Raw genomic sequence first — 17,428 nt, 5'->3', positions numbered from 1 at the left:
TTGATTAAATATTTAAAATTTTTCTTCTAGAACAAAAATGTTACTAATTCCTATCAGAAATAGGATTTAATTTAAGACAACTAAATGGTGAATTGGATACTCAGAATTACCTCAAATTCTAATTCATTAATCGTGTTTTCTTTGGTTGTGTGTGCTTTATCCTTATATTAAGTCTTGCTGCCCTTAGAGTTTGTATCATAGTCTATTACTAACTATGATACACGCTATCTTCTCCAGGAGGGTTTCCGCTCTGTAGCTCCTTATAGTTCCCATGATTATAAGGTTGAACAACAAAGCAAACTGTATCACAACATGAAACTTTTCACCAATGGATCAATCACTTCTAAATATAATTACCAAAGGATATAATATAAATCCACAAAAATGGTTACTTTGAATAAAAGGGAAAGGGGGATAAAATGCAAATGGTGGCCAAAGGCCTTTAGTTTTATCTGTAACAGCCTTCTTAAAGAATATATTTGCATCAAGGTAGATTGTTTCCAAAGACAGTTAGAACAATCTCTCCGGTGCTGCTTCCCCTTTTACCATGGAATGTTGCTGCTACCAATGATCTCGTGGTGCCTATCCCATTCCCTTGAATCTGAGCTTGATCCCATAACCTGCTTGGATCATAGAATGTGATGGAAGTAACAAGGGGAGTGTTTCAGAGCCTACCCTTAAGAACTCCTGCAGCTTTTGCATCTATTTCCTTAGGACCATGAGGCACCACATAAAGACATTTGACTTCCCTTCTAGAAAGTCAAACAGAGTTTCTGGAAGCTAAAAAATGGAGAAGAAAGAAGCTTCAGTATTCTAGTTATCCCAGCTAAAGCTTTAGACATGTGAATAGGGCGATCTTGTATTCCTCCCCCAAACTATACCTGAATGAGCATGTCCAGCAGAGATGACCCATTCCATCTGAACCCTGCCTAGTCAGCCACAAAACCATGTGTAAATAAAATGACACTTCAAGTCACTGAGTTTAGGCTGATTTGTTACACAGCAATAGATTACTACATTATTACTTGTGCTATTCAAAATTAATTTTAAAAAATAAATAAGTGTACATGCAAATCATTCTCCTTGTTTAAGAAAGAACTTCTCTCCTTTCCCACCTCATATTCCATCTCCCTATCATCTCTATTTATCCGGCTTATTATACAATCTCCAACAATGCAATGCAAAATCAGTGCAAATCAAGGCAAAATCAGGGTGAAGTGATTATAATGTGAAATCATCTTGCAAAATATGTAGAAAATCATAAAGTTGATGAAGGTAATGTTAGAAAAGCCCTTGAATCATGGGCGACTCTTCTGACAAATGAAAATCTGCAGCTGGAATAGTTAACATTTTGAAGAAGATGAAATCCACGTGGAAAACGCACAATAAGTGCTTCAAAAGGAAATGATTTGAATGTCAAAATTCAAGAGAGGCTCTTGGAAAATTGATGAAGCCCTCAAATATTTTTGAAATAATTACACATTTTATGATTTGCCCACAGAAGTCAAATGCAGAAGGATGTAATATCGCGACACGAAGTGATTTTGTTAGAAAATTAAACTTCTCAAAATCGGCACTTCTTTCATATTTTGTTCTAATATTTAATACACCACTGACCAACTAAATTTTGTTAAATATATTGAATTAATTTTAATAATCGCTTTATTTTTTAAAAGATAAAATCTCACCAAATCTCACCTTTTGAATTCCTATTTTTAAGTATTCACTTTAAGTGGGTATCAGTTATCTGAGGAAGTTGGGGCCCTCTGTACCTGTCTTCAACTCATCTTCCTAACTAGCAGGTATATTCATTAAAGGTGAGGTCTTGGGTCAGGTTTTATAAATATCCCCTGGATACTACAGATAACAGAAGATAGAGAGTCAACAAATGTGACAGCCAATGACCTGTTGATTGACTGGCTTACATGCAGATATTGACATTGAAGAACTGCACTGTTCCATTATCAATCCCTGACCCAATATGGGGTGGCATTAATTCTCAAAACTCTTCATAGAAGATCTGTTACAAACTTCCTGCCAAAAGCACTTTCAAAGACTGGATACATTTAAAACCAATTCAAGCATGTAAAGTCGTTTTAGGAAATAAGCCCCACGTCCCTAGGGCTCAGCTAAGGAGGGCCATGTTTGAGAACAGGTGTGCCACTTCACTGAGCAGGAATTTGGAAATGTCAAACATTAGAAACACTCCAACTCAACCTGCTTGCAGTCACACTTCTGGGTACATGTCAATAAATGCCTTGCAGAGATGGGCATTTGAAAAGATCTCTCACCATGGATTCAAAATTAGTTAAAACAAAAAAGCATTTAGTTTTTTAAATGAACCACTTTGGGGAGGGCAAAAAGTCTTCTCAAAAAAAAAAAAAAAAAAAAAAGTCATTCAGAAAACACTATGACAACAGTCCATAACATTACTTATTTTACCAACCCTGAAACTCAGTTTCTTTCCACTTACATTGCACCCCTGAATGCAAGAATAATAAGTAATAAGAAGAACTGGGCTGTTTTCCTTGACATTATCAGGATTACTTCCACCCCTTTGCAAATGAGAAATTTACAACACAAACTTGGCTACACATATTTTTTTAAACTGTACCCCTCCCCGTGTTAGGCATAGGGCACCCGGTGTTCTACAGTCTATCAGTCAGTTCTGGGGCAAATGCAAACAATACTTTCCGTTACAATAACTCGTATCCAGGAAGAAAAAACAGTCTCTGTAACGTAGCAGCAAGAGAAAAGTTTACTAGCTTTAGCCAATTGGAGGCCTTGGAGCTGGGCCAACTTAGCATGTTTTTCTCCGCCTCTAGATGAAGTCACGATTGAAATATGGCATTGAACTTATTTTGAAAAGGGAAGGGGAATAGGAAAGAAAAGCTAAACCTGCACCAAAGCGCTGTGTGCGGTGGAGAACGTGGTAAGGAAGTGTGTGCATGCCTCTGAACTCTGAGTGGTTGTCAGTTCTGTAACCTTCGCCTCCCACTGGGTGGAGTAGGTCCTTTAAGAGCAGCTGGAATGCAGTTACCCTGATCAGCTTAGCCAGTTGTTGCCTGTCTGAACCTCTGCCAGCCTGGAGAGCAGTGCTCAGACCTTAAACCTCAGTGCTCAGCGGGCCTCTTTGTACACCCTCGCTGCCAACCTTCTCGCCCCAGAAAGAAGAGCTCCCAGCAGGAGAGATTGTTCCCACCTGTCCAACCATGGGAGAGGATGCTGCACAAGCAGAAAAGTTCCAGCACCCGAGTTCTGACATGCTCCAGGAGAAGCCACCAAGCCCCAGTCCGATTCCCTCCTCCACGCCAAGTCCCAGTCTGAACCTGGGGTGCACAGAGGAGGCCATCCGGGACAATTCGAAGGTGAATGCCGTCACGGTGCACACGCTCCTAGACAAGCTGGTGAACATGCTGGACACTGTGCAGGAGAACCAGCACAAGATGGAACAGCGGCAGATCAGCCTGGAGGGCTCCGTGAAGGGCATCCAGAACGACCTCACCAAGCTCTCCAAATACCAGGCCTCCACCAGCAACACCGTGAGCAAGTTGCTGGAGAAATCTCGAAAGGTCAGCGCCCACACTCGCGCTGTCAAGGAGCGCATGGAGAAACAATGCGCGCAGGTGAAGCGGCTGGAGAATAACCACGCTCAACTCCTCAGACGCAACCATTTCAAAGTACTCATCTTCCAGGTCAGTGTCCCCTACCCTCCTTACACGTGGGCTGGGGCTCTTCGACATTCATGATCTCAGTCTTCCTGGCTCTCATGGCCATTTTTACATCTGTCCTGCCTGTCAGGGATCACACACACAAGGCATTGTCCCTGGGTTGCCTGCAGCAGGCAAATGTGAAATCTGCACAAATCTGGGGTTGGGAATTTCCCAAGTCGCTTCAGCTTAAAACCAAGGCAGGTGCCCATGAGGTTAGTAAAGCGGGGTCATTTGTCAGTGAGCACCTGGATGCACTTCATATATGTTGGGGAGACACGCAGGTGCATGTACCCATCCTAGTCAAATTTGTTTGTCTTTTCGAATTGGGAACTTGGGGTTTTGGCAGCAGCTGTTAGCTGGACAGGGCAAATTAACTCAGTGGCTGTTTGTTTATTAGCTCTTTGTGAAAATGAGGTAATCATAAGTGTTTTTGTTTTGTTTTGTTTCAATCAAGAAACTCATAGCAGTTTCAACTCTCCCCTTTCCAAAGGCCTCCAATGTTTGGGGGACTAACCAAGCGACTGATTGATTCCGTTAGAGTTGAACTAGCATTGTTCTTTAAAGACTTTTTTGGGCAAAGCAATCTTGTTGAGTTCTTTTTCTAACAAATGATACACTAAAAATGCAGAGCATAACTCTTTACAAACTAGATACGTCTCTCATTGCTCAGAGAGACCATATCTGTAAAGTAAAATAAAAGGAGTGTTATCAGTTAGAGTCACAAAGCCTAGTCTTGAATATTTTCTCCTTCAAATGGTTGCCTTAGAATAAAAAGGCCACTTAATTTTTTTAATGCATCAATGATGCAGTTAATGTGGCAAGAGGCTATTTGGGGACAGGGAGATTGCGTAGGGCCGTTGTTCCGCCAAGTGGTGGGCATTTGTGAATCCAAGGGCAACCCTGCCTAGTGCTGGAAGCCCTTCTGCCTGGTGGAACCCAGCCAGCCCAGAGCCCAGGAAGCGATTGCCATCCTGCCTCAGGGCTGTCTCATTGTGACCATGTGAATAGAAGAGGATTTCAAAGCCATGGAGGGGAGAGGGTATAACCAACAGTTTGATTGTGAAAGGCACACAGGGAAAGCCTTCATCTCCCAAGAAAGATTTAGAAATTGGGGTTTAAACCAAGCAAGCCTTCTTTTTCTGAATGAATCCACTCTGCCAAGTTAGAACCTAAGCTTTCCTATAGCCATAAAAGGAAAGACTCATCCCGTTGCTTTTTTGTCCTCCTCAAAAATTGCACTTGAATATTGTAAAAGTTTAGGCAGCCAATGTGCTCCTGCACCTTGCAGGCTTTCGCAGTCAGGAAACTTTGTAGCTTTTAATGCAAATGCAATAGATTTTCTCATACCAGATGAACTGAAAAGAGATACACTAAACCATATGAGATCCTCATTTTATTAGTGTAAAAGATAGTAGAAATTTCAAGTCTTAAGCCATTTCTAAATTAAATAGGGATCTCCAAATAAAATCAAACATGTTCAGTCCTGTTTAACTCTGTGTCACCAAAGGAAATTGCCCCCCCTTCTAGTATGAATGAGGGAGATTATTTTGCATCTCATTCCTCAGTTAAGGAATGGGAAAAGTATTTATCTAGCAAAGGAAAGCACAATTTGTCAGGATTGTGTTTTGTTTTGTTTATCTACAGGCTTCTGCAAATGTTTGGGCGGGTGGGGAAATGGGTGTGGGGGGAGTAATGGGACTAGAAATTCAAGAGAATTTTGAAACTGACATAAAAAAAAACTGTTGGAGAACTTAAAGGTACATGCTTTTATTAATGAGGGCCTTACATGGTCACCTGTTTTGTCACATTGGACTGACAGGTGTGAAATTGCAACGAGAAAGAGTAGGATTCTTAACATAGCAAGAAAAGATAAAACAAGGGTGCTCAAGACCAAATGGAAGCTAAGAGAATCCAAAACAACCTGCTGTCTCCATTCTGGGCCCCTCAGCAAGCAGCTTCCAGGGCTACTTTTGAAGAGCATTTGAGGAGTCAGGTAACTGGCAAGTAACTGGCCTTTTCTTAAGTTCTGTAAGATTCATTATTGGTCTAAAGGATATGAGAAATCTTGAGTCTCAGGCAAGGCAAGAGGACGATTTGGAGAAACAAATGCAAGTACAGTTCCCAGTGGGAAGATTGCTCTTTCCCTTGTTCTTTGTTAAAGCAAGAGTTTCAGTAGGGTAGCAAGGGTGCCAAGGGACAGCAATCATATGTGTTAGAATGCTGTTCAGTACAATGGTTGCAAAGGTAAGTTTGGAATCACACTGTTACAAATCCTAATTTCAATCACTTGCAAATATGAGATCTTTGACATATTTGTATCTTCTCCAAACCTGTTTCCTCACCTATACACTGAAAATATTAATATCAGCCAAAGTATATTTGAGCACTCTACAAGCCCTGCATATATCGCTAAGCATCTTTCTGGGCATTATTTCAAGTATCCCCAATTTACAGATGATAATGCTGAGAGTCAGAGGAGTTTACTTCCTATCTGAAGTTGTTTAGTAAGCAAATGGTGAAATTAGGATTCAAACTCACGTTTACTTGACCCCAGAACATATGTTCTTAAACACTAGTGCTTCCTTTCTCATCTCTCTTTTGTAAGGTGAGGAATAAGGAAATAACATATTTTAAATGGTTAGCACAGTCTGACATGGTATAAGTGCTCAATGAATACAATGCTATTACTGAGTGGATCTGAAATACATTTGCTCAGAGAGGAGGCCACACTTATACTTGTTTGGAACTATGCCTCTTGGATCAAAACTGACCCCACCCTTCCCAGGATCTTAAAACAGCTCTGCAGATGTCTTTTGAGTTGGGGCTTACACACACACACACACACCCATACATGATATGCCTACCATCATGTTAAAATCAGCAACGTGTCATGTTGCCAAGAAAGTAATCTGCCCAAAAGACCTTCTCTCAATAGACCCTTCTAGTAGCATCAGCATCTTCACAGTGTAGCAGAAGGGGTCTGTGTCCTAGATCTGCAGGAAATATGGAGGCTAGGTCTTGTACCAGGTACCACTTGGCGTCATTATTTTCTCATCCTCAGTCCACTTGAACCCTATGCTAGACTTTCCCTTACTCAAGCTATTGGTTTTCTAGTTCAAGACAAAATTATGTAAACATAAGAGAATGCAAAAAGAAAATCTGCCCTCCGCCAATTTGGGCATTTTTAGTATTATAATATTGCAAATATTATGTTTCTAGTTTGTGAAGTCCTGTCATGTCTTCCAAAATCTGCAGATGTTTATTGGTTGGTTGGTTGGTTGACTAGACACTAAAACATTTGCATTTTTTCATTTCAAACATTGTTCTTAATTTGTACTACTTAAAACACGCCATTTATTTATTGAAATCTGAGCTGAACTTTACAACATTGTTGTAGCTGTTAAGCATCTAATTTCTTAGCAATTACTTCAAATTATTACCAGTAGTATCTAAGGCTGCAGAAACATTCAACTCCCTTTGAGCAATTAAATAATTTTTTAAATTCTTATTAAACTCAGCATCTTTCCATTTTTAATTTTTTTAACAGCTCAAGATCAATGTTTCAAAATACTGTGACATGACCCAGGATTAATGAAACAAAAATCATAGGCATTCTTAATCAAAAAGCAAATGCTGTAGATAGACAAAGACTAAGACTTTGCCTGTAAGCATGCCTATCTTTGACTAAAAAATAGAATTTGTATAGAAAAATAGTGAATTTACAGTTAAGAGGAAATTTTCTCTGTTCGTTGAAGAGGCTAGAATTTCACAAGGCCCTGAGGGCATGGTGTCCACTTACATCCTCTTAAGGTTCTAGTAATGACTATTTGAAAAAGCAGTTTGGGAATAATTTCAAATCCAGTGAACAAAATGAGAGTACTCATGGACAGCTTACACTTTCCTCCATATAAAATTGTGAAATTGGGTGAAAAAAATAGAAAGGTTAGATATTTGCAGTGGATACATTTCTGGAGAATTGAGCCTATAAATGTGCTCAAATATTAATCATTCAGTTCCTTAGATGAGATCAGAATTTTAGAAAAGTGCTAAAAGCATAATATCTTCAGACTGTTTTAAAAATTGATTTTTTTAAAAGATTGTACTTTTTCCAAAGCCACCGCTCTAAAAACTGTTGAGTTAGTACAGACTTGGAAGAAATAGAAATACAGATAGTCACACACCTTTATACAACAACTTGCCATGTTTCTATCACGTTGATTAACATTCCCATAATGAGATATTGGTTTCATGTGTTATACAACAATGCCCTTTTAGTTTGTAAAATAACAAAATACTAATTCTTCTTTCACTTATTGAATGACAGTACTGCCCCAGTACTTTAAATGAATAACTGATCATTTTTGGTACTTCTTCAAAGAAAATCATTACCTTCTCCCATATGTTAAAAAAAAAAAAAAAGGTAGTTATCATCTGCAAACCCTCCAAGTAAATGTTGCCCCTTCCATTGTTTTGTAATCTGTATCCATTTGAATTTAATGAATGAAAAAACGTTCTCCAGTGCAACTCAGGTCCTGCAGTTTTGATTCTTGCATGAAATAAAACACATTTGGCATGAGTACACTGTGGAATTATTTCTACAATTTGCTAATTCTATTTTGTAGGGTTTAGGTTAATATCACACAATCAAATATTTTAGAGCTGGAAAGCACCGTAATAATCACTTAGTTTAACTTTATTTTATATCAAAGTAGCAGAGGCCCTGAGAAACCAAGTACCTAGCAATGTTTCATTTTGTTAATAATAGAAATTACAGACTGGAATTGTGAAATGAGTAAAAACAAACACTATAATCCCATGGTGGTAAAGTTCATGTTTACTGGGTTTTCTATACCAGCTTTTAAATAATTCAGTGTGATTTGTTTTTTGTTTTGTTTTGTGTCTTTTATGTATAACAAAGAACACCTAACCAGTGTGATCAAAAAAAAAAAAAAAAAAAAAAATGGAACCCTTGATAACACTGAAAAATAATGAAACTTTTAAATCCTCCAGAATGTGAAAGACTGCTCAGGGATTATAACTAATGCATTTTATTCTTATGACTTGCTGATTCCACCGACAGCTGCCCTAGGGGTGCAGTTCTAATCAATGGCTTTATCCGCTTGGCAATCTATACCTCAGAAACACAAATCGGAGAAAACCATCAATGTGTAGGAGACCTATAAATCACAATGTCAGGTGGGCACAGTTCCATTTTAATAACTACTAGTTAGAAATTATTGGATAAAATATTCCATGGACACAAATTTATGGTTTCCATATCTCTCTGGGATGCCATCATATCCCTTTAGGAGTATGACATCCTTTGTTACTTTTGTCTAACATCAAGAATGATTATTTAGCGACAGGAAACCAAAACTGCTGGCTTCTCTCTCTTTATTCAAGTTTTTCAAATGACTTAGTGTTGATTTCTTTTTCTAATGCTGGTCATGGAGTCTCCTCTTTTTAAATCATGCATGCCTGCAAATGCATGAAGAGTCACTTCCATGAGCTTCATTCAACCCAAGAAGAGCCCAGCATGTTGGCACGTTTCTCTGAATTGATATTTACATGCAAGACTGGATTATTGGTTCACAAGAATCAATATAAATAGCCAAGGAGCTGGAGTGCAAGGAAAAATGCCACTTCTCAATAGTTCTTTCCATTCTTTTTCTCTTTTTATGCTGCCAGCATAGCCATCATATATGTTTGAAGTGTACTGTTTAATTCTCCCTTCCTTTGAAAACCTCCTCAGGGTCCTTGTGAAAGGTCAGAATCGCAAACACCTGCATCAGTGGAGGCTGAGGACCTTTTTGAAAACAAAGGACAAATAACCAGTTGCTCCTTGGGGTTTCTACTGGGTAGAACTGCCCAAGGAAGCAAAATGGCCCACAAGGACTCTTAATGCCATTTTAAGGAGCCACAACCCTTAAGTAGACAGATGGTTAACTAGCATTGGTAAGCAGTGACAGAGTTAGGATGTGTACTTGATCCTCTCCCTTGAAATAGCTGGCAGTCTTAGAATCTGTAAGAAAAAGCAAATCAAAAACATTGCAACAGGAAGCTAAAGGCAGAAGAGTCACCTCACCTGTAGGCATGTGAAATACCAAGTGATTCCATGAGGGGTATATAAGAGGGCTGCATGCAGAGGCACGTGGTGAGACTGGGCACCTCAGGGAGGGGATGGTTATGGAGGAATCATCATCCAAAGTTCAACTTGAATTTCCACCCATAATAGACCCTTCATGGTCACATACCATGTGTATGTCTTTCAAAAGAACAGACTTTGAAAAGTGTCAGCTTTTTTTTTTTTTTTTTTGTATATTTAAACAAACATCATGGAAAGGGAAGACCTACACGTGCTTGTATATTTACAAATTTCTGTGTAAAAAGAGTTTGCCTCCCAAGTGGATGCCATAAGAAATCACATAATAAACTCTGTCCAGTGGACAGAACATAAAATACTGCTCGCGTAATTAAAATGACAGCAGAAGTATAGCAGTTAGCCAAGAAGACATATCTCACTCATTTCCAGTTGTGTAAAGACACATCCAGCTCATTCTGAATTATCTCTTTTCCTGCTGGGTTAATTTCCATAGTTGGCATCAAAGAGCTCTTGTATAAATTTCCCTGGCATTTTACAAAAGAGTTCAACTGGTTTTCGGTTTCCCACCTTCCCTCGGCACCTGCTCCCACCCCACAGACGCAGTCTGTATCTACCACTTATCTCTTCTGATTCACCTTCTAATACATTTTCCTCAAAGCTGTCTTCAAAGGATATGTGAAAATAGAGACAAAAGAGTCTTAAGATGGTACAGAAACTCTGGTTGGTTAATAGTAAAACTTACATTTAAGGAAAACTGAAATACTAGTAGTTTAATTCGTTTAGAAGTACAGTTAATATGCCTACCTTTAGTTAAGGTTGAAGAAAGGGAAGCTATCCAATTTGCTACTTTTGATAACCCTGAAAGATCATGCTATATAAAAGGTACCACTTCTCTGATAACCAATGCTTATTTTTAATAGTTTTCTGCCTGAATTTTTGCTTTCCTCCCTGAGAACTTTTAATAACACTTCACTGAACTCTTGGTTTCTTCCTTTCCTGCAAGCAACATCTGTCAAACCTTCCCAACCCTCTTGTCAAACCCCAGAAGAAATTTCGCTTCTGGACTAAGCATCAGAGCCCTAGCTCTTTCTGTTGTCTACCTGCTTTCAGGAATACTCACCCACTGAGAATAAAATCCTTCCTTTAAAAGGGAAACTACTGCCCTCCTTACATCTTATGTTCCCCTGATTTTCCAGAGACACCAGCATCTAGCACACTTCCTCCTAGACACAGAACTAGGTCATTATTTGGTAGTCCTCAAGCCCTGAAGGACAGTGTAGCCATCTGCACTCCCACCACTTCAAGGACTTCTTAGAAAGCCCACCTTACCCAAGGAGCGCCCCTTGGACAAGCAGCAGCTGTTGAGCTCTGGGTGTGGAGAACAAGAGATGAAAATTCCTACCTCCATGGGGACTGCTTTCCAGCAAAGCAGAAGCAACTTCAACTTTAAGAAAGAGAAAGGCGGCTGTCTGTAAAAGCCCTGGTCACAAATGACTCCTGGTAACTTCATACTCCTTTCACTTCTTCACTTTTCCTCACACTGTGTACCTAACTCTTTCCATGACATATAAACTGGGAGGGTGTGAGGACAGCATTGGGAAATAGGATGTGTAATAAGTTCCCTTTCACACGGCCTCTGTTTAAACAGACTTTCTGCTCTTCACCTCTCCCCAGGACTTTCTCCTTTGTTTCTAACAAATTGATGGACAGGATACTATATGAGTGTGTATATAAGGGGAGGCAAAGGACTGTATCTCTTCAGAGTACCATAATTATGTTCTTCAGTAGTTGAAGAGAAAGTTTAAAGTTTCTCTATGATATCAAAAATTTGTTCATATAGTCTTCGTATCAACAAGTTAAAAAATATAGTCATACTCTTAGAGCATATTTTCAATTATAATCCAGTTTTATTGCCTTTTTAATCAAAATTACAAAGCCAGAAAAGAAGTCCTTACTATTAACATGAACTTTGCATGAAGTTTAGATCCCAAGTAGACTTTTAAACCCACTAAATCGGGTCATTTTTCAAACTGAAAGTTTACCAGGCAGCCCAAGATGCAATCAGGTCACCTTGAGACTCTAATGGCAGGAGGGGTGGCAAGGGGCTCAGCTGCCTTGCCCCCTCCCGCATTCCTGCAGAAACCCTGGTGCCCCTGGGAGCGTAGTTTGAAAGCTGCTAATCTAGGTCAAAGCCTCTGGTTCATATTTGGAAGAAACTGAGACCCAAGGAGATTAACTTATTTGCTGAAGCTGCACAGCCATTTAGCAGTACAGCAAAGACGGAGACGGGGGCCTTCTGCCACACATTCGATCCTGTGCCATTTTTTCCAGGGAAAATGTCATGGCACCTGGCTGAAGGGCTCTCATTTTCTAATGTTCAAAGAAAAGCATAAAAATCAAACAGGTTCTTATGCTATGTGACCCAAGTCGGTCTGGATTCAATCTCCTGGGTGAGCACTGAAGCAAAATTGCCCAAGTACTCTGGCAGCAAGTCCTTGGGCTCTGTTCCCTGTGCTATTGCAAGGCCATCTTGTGTGTGAGGAGCTGGAAGTGGGATGTGCTGGGAATATGGAAGAGGGCGGGTAGCTTCCTGAACTTCTCTCCTGACTATCAGATGGAGGTCAGGGCCAAAGGATTCTTGCCCAAAGAAGCTGTTTAACAACAGAGGCTTAATATGCAATGCCTGGCAGTTTAATTCCTCACAACTCTAAAAGCGACCCTGGTATGTCCCCTACCCCTGAGCTCCACAAAGCCTTTCCTAAACCACACAGCTTCATGACCTTCATGAGCAGTACCCCCAGGAAGTTGAGCACTTGCTCCTTTTACTCTAAAATGATGTCATCAGCAAGACATGTGTGCTTCTGAGCAAACTCTGGAGCAAACCTTCACTTCTGACATCTAGCTGGGGAGGGAACATAACCAAGACTTTCTATGGTGTCTGGTACTTTAGGGCTTCTCTGTTTTCTCCCCTATCCCCATCTTTGATCTTTCATCTCAAACTTCAGGCACTTTTGCAGTGGGATTTTGGCAGAAGCTTAACCCTCTGACCTGGAGGGAGAATAGGAGAGAGAGGGCCTCTGGGTTCACAGTACAGTACTTACTTTAGCTCCTTTTATCTAGGCAGCTTCCTGGTCTATCTGAGTCACAGCCCACTTCCCTGCTGCCTGTCACTGATAGCGCTTTTGCCAGCTATCCTCATGCTGTTCCCAACAGGCAGGCCTTGGCCTTATCCAGCCTAAGGGAAAGGACTTGACCAATTTAGAATGAATGCTTCCTAGTCTAGAAAACTGAAGCCACAAACATTCTGTTTCTGATATTTCCATTCCCTAGAATAGACACACAAATTACAGCCACTTAGGACTATTTGTGAAATATGCTATTAACATAAAACCTACATTGTCCATCTTTTCAGGAAGAAAATGAGATCCCTGCCAATGTGTTTGTGAAAGAGCCAGTTCCCAGCCCAGTGGAAGGGAAGGAGGAGCTCGCTGATGAGAACAAGTCCCTGGAGGAAACCTTGCACACGGTGGATCTCTCCTCAGATGATGAATTAGCCCACGAGGAGGAGGCCCTGGAAGACAGTACAGAGGAGAAGATGGAAGAAAGTAGGGCAGAGAAAATAAAAAGATCCAGCCTCAGGAAAGTAGATAGCCTCAAGAAAGCATTTTCTCGCCAGAACATTGAGAAAAAGATGAACAAGCTGGGGACAAAGATCGTATCTGTAGAGAGGAGAGAGAAGATTAAGAAATCTCTCACATCCAATCACCAGAAAACATCCTCAGGGAAAACTTCCCCCTTCAAGGTTTCTCCTCTCACTTTTGGTCGAAAGAAAGTCCGAGAGGGAGAAAGCCCTGCAGAGAATGAGAGCAAGTCAGAAGACATGCCAAGCAGTGAGCAGATGCCAAATGACCACGAGGAGAGCTCCTTTGCAGAGGGTCTTTCTGAAGCATCACTCCCCAGCTCTCTCCTGGAAGGGAAGAACACAGAAGGGGATGCCGAGAAGGGGGCCTTGAGAGGGAACAGCTCTGGGATGGACAGCAATATCGACTTGACAATCGTGGAAGATGAAGAGGAGGAGTCGGTGGCCCTCGAACAGGCACAGAAGGTGCACTATGAGGGTGGCTACATGCTAACCTCTGAGGTGATCGAGCAGTCGGATGAGGAACCCATGCAGCCAGCTGTGCTCCAGGTGAACCAGACCGCCTGAACCTGGAGCCCAGGGCCCCCAGCCTGTGCCCCAGTTAAGTGGGCAACCAGGGCCTAGAAATCAGCTCTTCCACATCTCCAGCACTGTCTACTCACTAATGTCACCATCCAGGGAATACCCTTTGGCCCCATAGTGGCAACATACATACGTGAGGCCAATAAAGCAACCTGTCAGGCGATCCACTCAATTGGCTCTTAGGTTCTACTATAGAATTTCTCCAAGATTGTCAGGAAGAAGAAATGGAGCAGTTGAAAAACACTGATCCATTTCACCTAGACAGGAAAACCAGAGGACAGTTAAAATACTAGTCATGAAATGTGATTCATTTTTTGGTCATTCCATCAGCTTGCTGAATAGTGTGCCATTAGTAATACAGTGGATTTCTGCAATACTCTGTGAATCTAATGATTATTCTTTAAGTGGGTGATACACAATATACTTAAGTGTGTAAGCTAAAACCAGCTATATTTTAAGAAGTAAATATTTACTAAAAGTAGAAGGAAATGTTCAGGCGGTTTTTCAGTTAATAGAACCCATTGTCTATCGGAAATGAAGGAAAGTTGAAAGAGAATGATAGCTAATAACATTAAGTGTGGAGTAAACTCAAGGCTATTAGAAAAGAAAACTAAGAGGGAGAAGTAGAGAAATAATAAATGGAAAGCAAAAAATGCCAAAGAGAATGAAGATAAAGAGAAAAAAGTATGTGCGTAAAAGTGAAACTTTACAATATTAAGCTAATTATTTCACTCTTTAAATAACAATACTAAAAAAGTTTGTATATCCTGAAATAAAATTTTATAACTTCACAATATTTTATTTTCTAATATTTTCAAATACTACAACAAACATCTTATTGTGTTAAAGCTGCATTGTTTTCTTGATAAAAAAAGGAATTACAAATATTTCTCTAAAGAAGTTCAATAGGATTTTGTCTCTTTAACATTGTAATGAGTGTAAATCTTCAAAAGTTAACAATGTATTGTCTTTTGTAGGAAGTTGGATAATACTATTCTTTAATGTTTTCTAAATTTGAAATAACCTCTACACTTCAAATAATGTGATATTAGTTTTTAAGCTGTTAAATCTACAGGTTTGAGAAGGGAAGGATGTTATATTTCCTTTTTTGTACATAATGGTAATTTCATTCCAGGTCATATTTTATTTATACATTAATTTCACAGAATATTAATATTTCTTAATTCTTAAAGCATGCTAGTGTTTTATATATGTGTACACATTCACTCAGACAGGGTAATGTTTACTGTCGCCTAACATTATACTAACATATTGCTTTATCTATTTTTAATTACAAAATGCTAATGTTTTGTTAAATTATAGTTTAAAGATAGTGGATCCAAGGAGCAAATTTTCTATCTTTAGTATATACCACTATAAATAATCTAACAAATAGAGGTAATCCAAGACAACAATAACAAACTATGCTTTGTCTTTAATAAAAGGGATAGAATTAGCAAAATGTATTGATGGTATGACCCATTCAGCTATGTCTTTATGTTGCAATAATGTAACCCCAAATATTGGATTTGTGAACTAACAATGGCTGTGTTAAAGAAGATTAAATAAACCAAAAAATAAAAGGTATATAACAATGTCACTTTTTTGGCAGAACAATTTTACAACAAGCAGAAAGAATTGATTTTTAAACTCTCCTTCAAATGTTGCAGTAATGTTGATTGTTTCAGTCTTGATTTCCCCTATTAACTCTGCTTTCTTTTTTCCCTGATCTCATTTAGAAATCCAACTCTCATTCTTCAAGTTTAACTTTCTTGACATTACCTTGCCAGCTCTGAATAGCATCTGAATTTACTGAAGCAGCTTGATGAATTTGATAGTTCCATCTGCATTATTGTTGTATTGTACCAGACCTTTTAATACCTTGAATAGTTCTACAAACATGAATTTATCGAACTATGGGTTCAGTTTATTCACTCACATAAAACTTTGTCTTCTGTAGAGTCATAGACTGAGCAGAAGACTGAATTTCTTGTAGGGCCCAAAGCATGCCTGTTTAACCTTTTAAGATCTACTGTCACTTCTTACAGCCAAAGGGTCGGAGAATCCAGAGCTAGCATAATGTTTACATCCCCTTTACAAAAATGTTTTTATCCATTTGTTCCTATAAACTAGCTGTTTGTCACTGGAAAACTGCATCCCGGCATCTTTTTAAGTTTTACTGACAATCACATTTATTCTATGTTCCACATTCAAAGCATTAAAATCTTAAGCAATAAAACAGAGAATTAAGCCAGATAATTGTTGGGAGACACACACTGTAGGGATTAGAAAGAGCAGCAGTTGTGGAAATGGAAGCTATTTATTCTGTATTATTGTTGAATTATTTGCATACTGAAGAGGCTATAAAGTCCCCAAATTAGATATGTCTTCTTCCCACCCATCCAATAACCCATTCCTAACTTCATGTGCCTGGAGCTCAAGAACTCAATTAGTTTTCCCCAAACATCAGTTATACATTAATACAGACTGAGATCCATATCTTAGAAATACAATTCCAGAGTAAGAAGCATCCATTACATGGATCACAAATCTTGCGGAAATATAGCAAAAATGTCATTTGTCTGCAAGATTTATTATAAAAAATATGCAGATATATATTTCAACAGGAATATTTTCCTCTTTCCACTTAGGAGTCTAGCATATGACTGAATTGCTGGTCCTTTTTATACATTCAAATAAGAGACCCATGCTAAGTCCTGTTCTGCACAAATCAATTTTTTCATATATATTTATATTATGATGAAGGCCAAAACGTCTCTGCTTTTAGTCGTGTCCACTCAGAAGAGTAAAGTTTGAACCTCATGCAGTTCAGATGACTATCAGGAAAACAGAAGCTGCTTTGACACAGTCCAGCTGCCAGTGCAGGTAAAGGTTATAATGAAAGTCATTTCCTACATTAAGACACTAATGCCTAAGCACAGTTAATTCCTGCTCAAAAGTTTGTTTACTGCCCTACAGCCCAAATCTAAGTGATTTTATATTGGAGATTGGGAGTATGAAGAATTGAGGTACAAGGAGCAATCATTATTAACAGTTCCATAGCAACCAAAGCCTTTTCCTAAAAACCAAGACTCTGGCACTGCAAAACAAGTTACAGATGAAATTGGCATTGTGACCTTTGTATTCTGCTTGATCTGGGTGTCTAGATAAAGACTTCTGCAGCCAGGAACTCATTCCTAAAGGGAACAGGCGGTAACTCACACTATTAAAGATACTTTCTTATTTTTGTTTTAACCATTGCATTATCCTGTGATACTTGAAACTCTAAAATTATTTTTAACTCTCCACACAAACTGCCCCAATTAAGGAGTCACACCTTCAGCAAAACAGCTTGATGTTCATATATTTATACACTTTCCACTGTAAAAA

At 39.2% G+C, this 17,428-nt stretch overlaps 1 protein-coding gene across 1 annotated transcript; it reads left to right on the top strand.

The window, feature by feature from the left end:
- The first annotated feature begins 2,866 nt into the window (after positions 1 to 2,866).
- On the top strand, positions 2,867 to 15,638 carry CAVIN2 (caveolae associated protein 2). Its single transcript, XM_079130306.1, has 2 exons — positions 2,867 to 3,695; positions 13,229 to 15,638. The coding sequence occupies exons 1-2, from the start codon at positions 3,213 to 3,215 to the stop codon at positions 14,021 to 14,023; spliced, it is 1,278 nt and encodes a 425-aa protein (XP_078986432.1). The 5' UTR covers positions 2,867 to 3,212; the 3' UTR covers positions 14,024 to 15,638.
- Positions 15,639 to 17,428: the final 1,790 nt, after the last annotated feature.

Source organism: Sciurus vulgaris (genome assembly GCF_902686455.1).
Source record: "Sciurus vulgaris genome assembly, chromosome: 3".
In the NCBI taxonomy this organism is placed as follows: Eukaryota; Metazoa; Chordata; class Mammalia; order Rodentia; family Sciuridae; genus Sciurus; species Sciurus vulgaris.
Note: the sequence above shows the minus strand (reverse complement) of the source record. Positions and strands in the feature narration are given on the sequence as shown.

Coding starts and splice junctions, on each gene's coding strand:
- CAVIN2 (XM_079130306.1), top strand. CDS start 3,213: ATGGGAGAGGATGCTGCACAAGCAGAAAAGTTCCAGCACCCGAGTTCT. Junction 3,696..13,228: donor TCAAAGTACTCATCTTCCAG/GTCAGTGTCCCC, acceptor CCATCTTTTCAG/GAAGAAAATGAGATCCCTGC.